This window comes from Trachymyrmex cornetzi, unplaced genomic scaffold, assembly GCF_001594075.2.
Source record: "Trachymyrmex cornetzi isolate Tcor2-1 unplaced genomic scaffold, Tcor1.1 scaffold88, whole genome shotgun sequence".
Lineage (NCBI taxonomy): Eukaryota > Metazoa > Arthropoda > Insecta > Hymenoptera > Formicidae > Trachymyrmex > Trachymyrmex cornetzi.
Window position 1 is genome coordinate 1,297,251 of NW_017300223.1, and position 11,118 is coordinate 1,308,368.

At 40.9% G+C, this 11,118-nt stretch overlaps 1 protein-coding gene across 1 annotated transcript in view; it reads right to left on the reverse strand.

The window, feature by feature from the left end:
- The window catches only part of LOC108769295 (ubiquitin carboxyl-terminal hydrolase 48), a 62,042-nt gene that overhangs the window by 17,338 nt on the left and 33,586 nt on the right, over positions 1–11,118 (reverse strand). Inside the window, exons 14-15 of the mRNA XM_018520197.1 lie at positions 9,825–9,944; positions 6,644–6,769 (exon numbers count right to left, since the gene is read on the reverse strand). Of these exons, the coding sequence (XP_018375699.1) occupies positions 6,644–6,769; positions 9,825–9,944 (246 nt within the window). The remainder of the gene's footprint in view (positions 1–6,643; positions 6,770–9,824; positions 9,945–11,118) is intronic.

The following is an 11,118-nucleotide window of genomic DNA, read 5'->3' on the forward strand; positions in this document are numbered from 1 at the left end:
TCAGTGGCTCTCTAACGCACTGGCGGTGGTTCGATTCGCGACCGCTGTTGACCCAACGCCATAAATATCCCCATTAATATTAACTTAGGCTAGCCTAGGAGGCGAGAATCGCGAGTGACCGAAACGGAGCGGAGAGAAGGAAAAAAAAGATGACCGCGGCCTGGGGGAGAACGGGGCGAGAGAGAAAAAAATCTCGTATGCCCGAGGGCAAATCTCATATAGGACGCAGCTGGGAATTGGGCAATGTCCCGAAAAATTCATGGAGCAACCGAAGTTCCAGGGCGGGTGTGTCCGCGCAAGCAAATCATTGCACTTCGTTCTTCCCATCCCTCGCCGAAGAAGCATGAATTGATTACCGCTCGGTGGATGCAGGCCACCTCCGTTTTCATCTTGTGTCACGTGAGTTTTATGACACGTTTATGGTACGAGTCGAAGATGACAGCTGGGAAAAAGCCGAGGTCACGGAAATTCCAATATCATTTTCAATCATTTCCTACTCAGAAAAATCAGCTTACGGTATCGGTAATAACTAATTATTTATATATATATATATGTGTACATATATATAAAACAGTAGCTTACGCAATATCTAGCGCTGAGAAGGCCGATAATGAAGAAGCCAATATTGCACTTCTTGTGCCATTTCATTCTTCAACGTCTATTAAGCCACACTTTCTTGCCGGCGTATCACGGCATGCATCACCTGTCGTCGAACGGTCCATGCTCTCACCGTCTCGCACCGTTAGCAGGATCGGTGATCGTCGCAAGAAAACATAACGTTATCAACTACAGCTTGTACGTGCGATATGTAAATGATTGTAGATTAGGTGCTGAGTTCACGAATGATTATAAGGCGTTTTTATTAGATAATGTCACAAAATCTCAAGTAATAATCAAGTATCGAAGCAAAGCGGCGTGAAACAACGCAAGCGCAAATGAGACGCGATTCGCTATAATTATCGTAACTAATGTCTCAAACGTGATGTGACGATCAAACTGTTCTTCATTAAACTCTCTCGCCGACGAATTTACGTCGCCCGAAATTTCCGCAATCTACCTCGATTATTTTCAACGCATTCAGGAACGAAATCGATGACGATGACGGTGCCTTTTGAGCCTGCATCGGCTTAATTGATTTATTTCTGAGAGGGTCCACTGTGCGAGACGAAACACTGCGGTCACCCTATTGGCTAATGCGAAAAAAGGGCTACGTAGCTAGCTCTCGAAGGACTTCCTCTTTCACTCTCCGTAGTCCTTTCTTCGATCTTATCTTCGGAGGCATCGATAATTAGGGGTGATAATTACAGTGTTCCGGCTACCGACCTCTAGCTACCGGTCTTTCGGTGAGAAAAAAAAAGAGATGTCGATGATAATCGTCGTTAATATAACGTTGTAATATTTCGATGTCCTTGCCAATGTCATTGTAACCAGCTACAGACATTTTGATCTGTTCGTTAACACCGAGTCTTTTTTTTTTCATTGTCACGCGTGTGTCTCTTGAAAAAATTTTTACAAATCGATAAATATAAAAGCAATGACACAACCTTCTGATAAATCAACGTAAAGAGAACAAAAATTATGTATTTTTACGAATCCAAGGCGAATAATTAAAAGCCCATTAGATCCATTTGTTATTAGCACATGCGCGCGGAAAGGTCAGATGTCAATAGTCATGCTATTAAAAATGTTAACGATGCTTGTTTCTCACCTCGGTTATTTTATATACTTTAGCATTCTTCATATTGCAGACATATAGTTACATTAATTTTATATACAACAGCATATATTTCTTAGAGCCTTGTCATGGTGAAAACTTTGATATTCATCAACGTCATGTTCATATATTCATTTTTATTAATCATGCAACTTTTTCTTCTTATTCCTCTTGATGTATTTTAAAAAACTTATTTTTTCCAAAAATGTAACAGAGACGAAGATAATTATAAAAGAATCATAGACACCGAACGCGCGCGCGTCTAGTATTATTACGTGGGATACTTTGTGGTTTATATAGGAAGATTCAATAAAGATTTATGGATCTTGAAGACTGATGAGCACGTTGAATCGGAAAGGTAACTTTTCGGCCGGTCAAGCCTGGTTGTTATGATTCGATTTTAATGCCGAGTTCACCGACGCGGATAATTGTCGCCATTACCTGCACGAGAGGGCACATTTACTGTCGTTCATTGGAGAGAACTCGGGACGGTCTTGCTTCAACCTTCCGTGTAAACGGGATCCTCGTTTGTCGGTAGCAGACAGAAAGGAACGGAGAGAAAAGTAAGGATAAACACGTGTCCATTTCCGAGCAGAAGGATAAAACGCGAAGAAATTATGAAAGTGGCAGATAAATCAATGAAAATGCACGCGCAACGTTAATAGTAACATTGCATTCGGTTGTTAAACTAATCGAAAAATTTGCAATATTACTAAGTGTAGTGAGGATATAAGATCGATATTCATGGTCGATTTTGGCTGTCCTAAACATTACATATATATATCATCTCACGGTCTTAAAAAATGTGATGAACCAATAAACTCAGACAGTCGCATTAGCATCTTAAAATATAATTTAAGACGGTGTTATAATTAAAAACTGACTACGAACATAAGGAGCAGGAATTTAATGGAGAAAATAATGAATGTATAAAGTCGACGAAGGCGAAATGTGAATTAAAACGAAAGCGGAGATTGCGAAAATCTACGGGTCTGCGAAGCGCATAGAGCCCGACCGCGCGTGATTGTTCCGCGTGGATCCACGACGGATCGGCATATTTTGCGGGCCGGTTCCGACGCGAAGCGGCGGCACGTATCTTTTTATCGTAGCCGCAACGGTAGCGGGGGCCCTATCGAATGTTTCCAATTTTCTGTTGGCGCTCCTGAAGGGAGAGACCCGACCAAGTCCGTCATACGGGATTCTCTCTTGTACGAGAAAGCGGGATGAACCGCGACGGAAGGATCGCAGAATGGACGGGCGGAAGGGAGAACGCGAGAACGAAACGCGGGTACGAAAGAAAGAAGAGCATAGAAACGGGGAAACGGGGCGGGAGGGCAGGAGGAAAAGGAGAAGGAGGAAGGCGAGCGCGTCCAACGCGGACATTCGTCACACGACATCAAACGCGGGTGCCGCCCGTTGGAGACTCGACCGACCGACTCTAAAGACCCCGGTCGATCAGCCATGAAGAGCAGACTGACGAGGAATTGCAAAAAAATCGGGAAAAATTAAGGGTGGATCAAAAACAGCCTAGTCGTCCAACATTGTGCACAACTTGGTTGCTATTCTTTATCGTCTTTATCGTCCTTGTCCTCGATTATGACGTTTATTTCATCAAAGCTAAACGAATGTACGTGTGTGTCTTCATTAATATCTCGTCGTGCTGCGTTAATTATAGCTTGGCACATGCCGTTGCTTTAATATCTTTATCTCTGACGCGGTTCTCGCGACGGTTACGGTTCACTTTTTGTTTAAAAGGTGCGAATAAAACGTGCGAATTGCGAATCGAACAAAAATGTAATCTGCCTCGTCAAGCTGCGTCAAGAATTTCGAACGTTCATTTCAAGTCGCAATTTACAGTTGAGCTTCGAAAGCTACAACATTCACGGCACATGGCGCAACCAAAACCGAATACAATGACTACTTGGAAGAGAGATCCATTTGCGACGAAGAAAGATCGATTAATCATGACGTGTAACGTGCTCATAAAAGCGCGCAAACAAACCGGATGGTGGAAAGGGAATGGTAGGGAGAGCGAAAGTGACATAAAAGAAAAGAGTAAGACGATCGACCTCGCGCGACGTAATGTCGTTGATCTCCTTCGGTCAACCGGATCGGCCGAAAAAAAAGGTAGTGATATAATGTAGATACGTGGCAAGATATATTAACTTTGTACTCCGACGACCTTGAATTATTGCACGAATGATGACGGAGCGGTAGCTGATATCTCGCGAGACACTCGATCACCGATCTACGCCGCAAGTCATCCTGATCATTGTGCGTGCCATGGTGCTGGACCGGTAGCAAAATCAAGGACTAACCTTGCCTGAAACGCTTTAATCCAGTCTATCCGCCGCGAATAGAATATCTGACAATTCCGATATATCGTCTGATATCATAAGACAGGTCTGAAGTCCGAGTTTTCATTTGCTGATTAACTTATAATTAGACTGATAATCATATAAAAATTGTATTTTTCATCTATGATTAATCAGTAATTAACTGATAACTTTGTGAATAACTTTTCAAGTTACCATTAGTTTAGATTAACCATAGTAAAAAAAAACACAAATTTTTACATTATCATAGTGAGATTAAGTTTAAACCATAAGTTAACCAAATAATGGACCCAAGAAGAGTGGAAAAATTCAATTTCTACCTCTTCGAATTAATTGTACTTTTGCAGCTTCTTTAGAAAAATTAGATCAAAGGAAATAAAATTTCCTGGAGTTTCAACTATTTTTCTACGTACATGTATCCTGAAATTAAGTAACTTCGACAATTGCAAAATAAACAACGTATAACAATCGGCCGACAAAAAGCAGTCTTTCCTAAGCGATATGATTTAAGTACGAGTACAGCCGATCGGAACAACCTAACTCCGGTTTATGCGATTATGCTTTTGAGTCGCATTAAGTTCATCGTCCGGGAACGAGCGGATTTTACGACAGAAGATTTCGCGAAACAATCTCGTTCTCGAGGGAGCTTCTTGCACATCGGGAATTAGCCCACGGTTATTCGCATAACCGCAAATAATTACCCGCCCGTTATGTACTTTTCAGTCACGTTATGGTTAACGATAGTTAAAAGCAGCTAGACGTGCCTCGGGATTTATCACCGTCGTTATATTCTGACCACGGGAATCGACAATTCCTTGCTATTTCATACAGTATAGAATTCCGGGGGCATCAACTACGAGATCCGTGTGAGAACAAAACGTACAGTGAGAGTCAAACGTTTGTATTATGACCGATTCAATGAGGTTTATATATATAATTCGCTTTTAAAATGTCTTACGACGTCGTACGATGCTCTGACGCCATTGGTCCCTGTCCTCCCTCCTGCAGCTCCCTTGCACTCATCACTCTTCGATAAGATTTAAATTGCTAAAAAAAAAAGCAGAATGATAAACTATTTGTCGTAAAATTTTGTCACGTCGACGGTAATCAGCGGGATGGGATGCGGGAAGAAATTTTTCTGAAAACCGCAAAACCCATTGGAGCGTTTCAATCGGTAGAAACGTCGGCAGGTTGACTAAACTGGATTCTCCGAGGCAAGATAGCAATTAGAATTCGCAGCTAGTGCAACCGCAACCGGTGAACCAGTCCAGCGAGGAGGCCACATCTCCTTCTCTTCCTCTCTTTCTCTCTTTCTCCCCCCTGTCCTCTTTGTTCTTCCCGAACGTAGAATAGCGCGACTTGGGTTAACGGTTTTGAGACTCTGTCTCTGTGCTGAACGTTTGCTGACTTAGCTCACCAATTGCTTTCATAAAGTCAGTCGACTGTGAACCGAGGAATGTATTGGAATCCTGAAATTATTCCGCCGAACGAGAGAGCATTGAGAATTTTTCTCCGCGCGACGCCGTTCCGCAGACGGCTGCTCTCGGCAAAAACCCGCGAGGGTTGGACAGCGTTCCGCACGAAGAGTGCGAAAACAATGTGGCACGGATAAACGTATGGTCGCGATATCATTGTCACAAGTTTCTCACGTATATAAATCAAATCGGATACGTGACACTGACTAGCAATGCAGCAAGTTAACAACTAGCAGTTCCGTAAATTATAGAAGTAAACTTTCTTACAATTTATTTATAGCTAAGAGTACGAAATAAACGTAAAATTTTTCATTAAACATTTATTTGCATTTACACGTAGGCGGAATTAATACCGATTCGTCGGAGTATAAACTTGCGGATAAGCTACAATTTCTAACGACTTCACTCTCCCGAGGCTAAGAGGGCTACAATTAACACTTCTAATCTCAAATAAGGCATTTTCGGTTAATCCCGGCGTGAAAACGCCGGTCTTGGCGTCGTTATCTGGGAAGCCATTGCCGGTCCCGGTTACTTATCCATTGTCTCGAACTTAAGGGAAACAGTGGCTAGATCTTAAATCTAAATTGCATCTGTTTGTCACTGTCCGCTAGTCAGGCGGAACAAACGTATCGTTGTAACGACAATCAAGACATCGTGAGCGGACCATCGAGGCGCCGCGTTGGATCGTAAAACATTAAACACGATAAAGTAGAATCCTAAGTACTTCTATTTAACGAAGAGATCTATATGCATCAATGTATGCCATTATTGCGAATGTATTGCACGTGAAAGCAGATTTATAACATAAACTTCACGAGTGCACGCTTGATTGATCTCGAGGACGCTCAGAGACATTTGCGTGCTATATCCTTGAATTCTTATAATTATATGGATAATTTTAGAAAAAAGATTTTCAAAAATTCGCAATTTAGTTTTCTTCATTTCGGTGGCAATCGTTTCATCATATATCATACAACTTTTATTTTTCTCGATTTAATCTATTTAATTAATTTGTAATATCTCTTTATATCATTTGTAAGATATAAAAAAATAAATAAAAGATTTTATAGAAAAATAAAAAAAAAGCAAAATATAGCATGATTTAAATCGAAACTAACCTTTAATGTAAGTAGAGCTCCAGGAAATATCCCGAGTGTCGCCAAGCTCAGGCTATCATCAATGAGTTCGTGTTCTCCTAGCATTATATGTTGATCGTATGGTCCAGCCCCACAAATTTGCATTGTCTGAAAGGAAATGAAGTTTTCTTATCTAAGGATGGGAACACAGAGTCTTGCATAACGCATAACAAATAATGCATAAGAAAGTGAACCAATCAAAGTTCTTCACTTCCTTCCTTTCCATAAAATAAAAGACTCTGATCGATTGATTTTTTTACGCTTTATGCGTTATGCAAAAATCTGTGCTTCGGCTTTTATTCATTTATACAATCAAATCGAGTTATAACCAAAAAAACGATTTCATTAGTTTTTCGATTTCTAACATGCATCGATCAATCATAATATAATTAAACCTTTTCAGAAAAATAAACTTTTGTTTAAAAAACTAATAACACGTATGCTTCTGTATTTCCCGTCAGGATTGGCTACGCCCGAGGACATCTAAAATGTATTTCAATACACGAACGCGAAAGTACTCGTAGAGCGAAGTTTGCGGCCGTGCGGAAAAACTAAGGGGGGCTATTTGAGATTCTAGAAGTGGAAGAGTGCGCGAGACGAGCGTGAGCCCCGGTAATTGCTTAATTTGTGGAACCCGCGTAATGTTGCGTGGAGGGATAGCTTGCGCCGCTGGCCTGTCCTCGGCGTCAGTGCGAGAACGTGTAGCTCGGTTTCTGTTTTACGATCGTCGAGTCGAACTGAACCGAGCCGAGCAAAGAAGAAGTCCAGGAGGAGAAACGAGAGGAGAGGCATCGCGAGGGCGCCGGAAAGCAACTAAGGGGCGGACGTCGTGTATAAAAAGACGATTATGAGCACACGCACGATTGCTCGCGTATACTTGGGCATACAACAATCACTTTTCGTCAAATTATTCCTTGCTGAGAAGTAGAGCGATAAACGATTAAAATAGGAGTGCACACGAGAAATATATGAATGGGTGAATGATGTAAGAATAAAGTTTGTAAGCTAAAAAAAGTCTCCTTCTTCGCTTTATATAAAGAGAATAAATTCTACTCTGTAATTATTCCCTACTGAAATAAACGGAGGCATACGTCGTGGCGGATATTATTGTCGCTAGATCTTGTCCAAGATCGAGAGTGTACGTTACATCAAAACCAATCCTCATATGTCGTAAATGTCTGCCGGACTTCATACAAGAGAGAAGAGAACGACGAGAACGAGGAGAACAAGAAGAGGTGGTCAGGGTCAAAGAACCTCGAGGCTTCCTCGTTAAAGGAAGGCGCTCAACGAGCGCGATAAATAGAGGTGGGTTTAACAAGGTTGCGAAGTGGCGGCAGAAGGCCAAATTGCTTCGGGGTTGAGGAACTTTTGATATTTACGGATCCTGATAGCCGCGTCGCGTTGCGTCACTTGTCGGGAGCCGAAACCGCGACAAATTACCTAGTGGATATAATCTCGATGTCTGTAATTGATAACGTGAGCTTTCTAGCATCAAACGACCTCCTCTCTCTTTTCAACGACTTTGTACAATTTGCTTTCCAATCTATCCGTGAAAAATCCGGCGCGGCCGTTCGGCCACGTTTTTATCGGCCGTCATTTTTCCGCGAACGAGCTATCCGCGTGGACGAACGTTTTTTCGTCCCGATGCCATTGCGTCCGTGCCGCAATGAGAGTAAGAAAGGCGATCGAGCGGTACCGAGGGAAAAAAAATGGAACTGGTGACACGGAATGTGCTGGAAAGTAATATTTACAGACGGTCACTTCGTAGGCGTTACACCGCGCGATTACGTAAAGCTTGCCCGCGCGCTGGCGAAGATCAACGGCGGCCGCTATTGTCCCGATTTGCTTGCCCGCTCTCTCTCTCTCTCTCTCTAGCTCCGCGACATAACTGCATTCGACCATGAAACTCAAACATTTTTATTGACGGTCTTTTTGCACAAAGGTAAAAAAGACAACGAGCGCGCGGCGTGACTCGCTCGCATTTTTGTCAAACGCGAGAACCAATCCGCGAACAGTGACACCCTTGAATCGTGACGCCGTGAGATTTTCTAATGGAACAAAAACGTCTTTTATGCGCTTTCAAAATGTATCATTTTTTCCTTAACATTACTGATAAAATTTCATTCTCACCAGTTGTAGTAGCTAAAGTATGATTTCGGTTGATCGAATGATTTATTTTGATCGTTGACTTTCAAGCGAGAGACGAAATCAAGTCGAAAGACACAGTTATAAAAAAAAAAGAAGCGACAGTGAATGAGAAGGAGTGACCGGGTTTCGGTATTTCTATTGACGCCGACAGCCTCTCTCGCGGGTGGATATTAAAAGGGAGACGTGTGTTTCACGGGGTGAAAGAGACACGAACAAAAATTCGAGCCCGAAGGAGAGCTCAGTGAATAGATAGAGGAGTATCGCGCGTGAGACAGAGAGAGATATGCAAGATGAAGAGAGATCGAGCAGGGAGAAAGAGTCAAATGGAAGGTTGAGTAGAGCGAAGTGGAGTGAAGTGGAGTGGAGAAGTTGGAGACCTGTTATTAGCACGAGGTTTATGCTCTTTCGGGTTTTTGCCAGTGGCTCCGCCAGAAAGAAGAGGGAGGAAGAGGAGGAGATGGCTATGGCCTCGCAATATAAATACGCTTAATAGTTTAAGCACACTGCCGGAGCCCGAGCATATGCTAACCAGCCATAACTACGCTTTACTACTCTTTCGTCCAGCACGAGTCGGGGAACGGACAACCGGACCGAGATAGCCAGGCCGAGGGGTGGCGGTCGGCTTCGGGCAAACGCAGCTCTTCCCATTTTGGTTCGAACAATAAGACCGCGCCGTAAAATACTTGCGCCGTAAATTGATTGATTATCCCGAGTCCGCTTCTGCAAGTGACGAGCGCAAACAGATCAAGATATCGGATGAACTTTTTCGGATTTCTTTCGCGAGGCTATCTCGCTCAGCAAATAATTGTCCCTGACGATTTTTCTTCAGAGTTTTTGCATTCTTCTGAATTTATATCGGATGCAATTTTCTACAGAACATGTAGATTCAAAATTTATCCAAAATTAGAAATGTATTGCCATAATCAAATCACTCATTTCTCGATGTATTTTATCTTATAAGGTGGTTAAAGATTAAAATCGGCGTTATAGTTAAACATATTAACAAGACACTTACCATTACTTTAAGTTCTTTCAAAGTAATCTCAGAAGACACTTTGAGTTCATGAGATCCTTTTAATTTTCTCCTAGTTCGTGAGGGACGTGCCTTCGTTATCTTCGGTTTTTTTGTCGTTACCTGTGACAAACAACGTTTGAAATATCCGATAAATAAAATACACGTCTAAATAACTCTTCCATAAAAAAAAATATTTGTAGCAATATAAAAATTCTTTGTTTATAAAACTTTAACAATACTCTACTTATTTGTCCTCTTTATCATAAATGTTAAAATAAAAGATATGTAAACACAATAAAATATAACATAAAATGCATTTTTTTCGTAATATAAAAAGTAATCGTGAATCGTAATATAAAATATCCTATTAAAATCTATTAAATATTTTCACGTATAAAAAAATATTAGAAAAGAAAGTTTAGTTAGTCATATATAAGCGCAATTCTCCACAACTATTTCTAAATCAACGTGAATCAAAAGCGAGCTGCGTAAAAGGAAGCAGATAATTCTTAAGGTCACTTTGAACAGAGACGTAATAATACTTATTACATCGTGAAATGCGTGAGATGGCATCAACTCGCCGTTATCGGTTAAAATTAATCTGGAAAGACGACCGCTTCCAGGACACTCGATGACTCAGCACGTCGGCCCATTAACAAAATTCTTTTCTCGTCTGAACGAGCCAGTATAGCTCGTTAATATATACATATATATATATAATGTAAAATTTTCAATTTCTATTAAATATATCGCATATAAAAAAAAGAACATTATCATTTTATTACAATGATAATGAATCGCAATACAAATCATATTATCTCATAAAATATTGTACGTAATTGTATACAATGAACACCGAAGTTACAATCAACCAGTAATATATACCAAATTTTTAAGGGGTTATGCCTACCTGTAAACTTAAAAAAAAAATCGATTTTTGGATTTTGATATTTTCTTAAAGTACATACTTTCAAAAATATTCCCTATAAATTTCAAGTCGATAAAAATTATTGAAGTTATGTGAGTTTAAAGGTATACTGGTTTGAACGTTTGAAGCAGGTATTTTACGTGAAATAACATTTTTTTTTCATTTTATATAGTCCGAACTATTGGGAAAATAGTTCGAATTAGTGGGAAAATGTAGGGGATTTGATTCTAGCTGCTAGGGGTTAGGGGATTCTAAGATATGTTTTAGGAGACGCCTTTCAAAATCACTTGGCAAACTTCAAACGCATTTTTCTCAAAATCGCATTTTTAAAATCGGTGACCAAAATATCTCGAGAACCGCTGCATC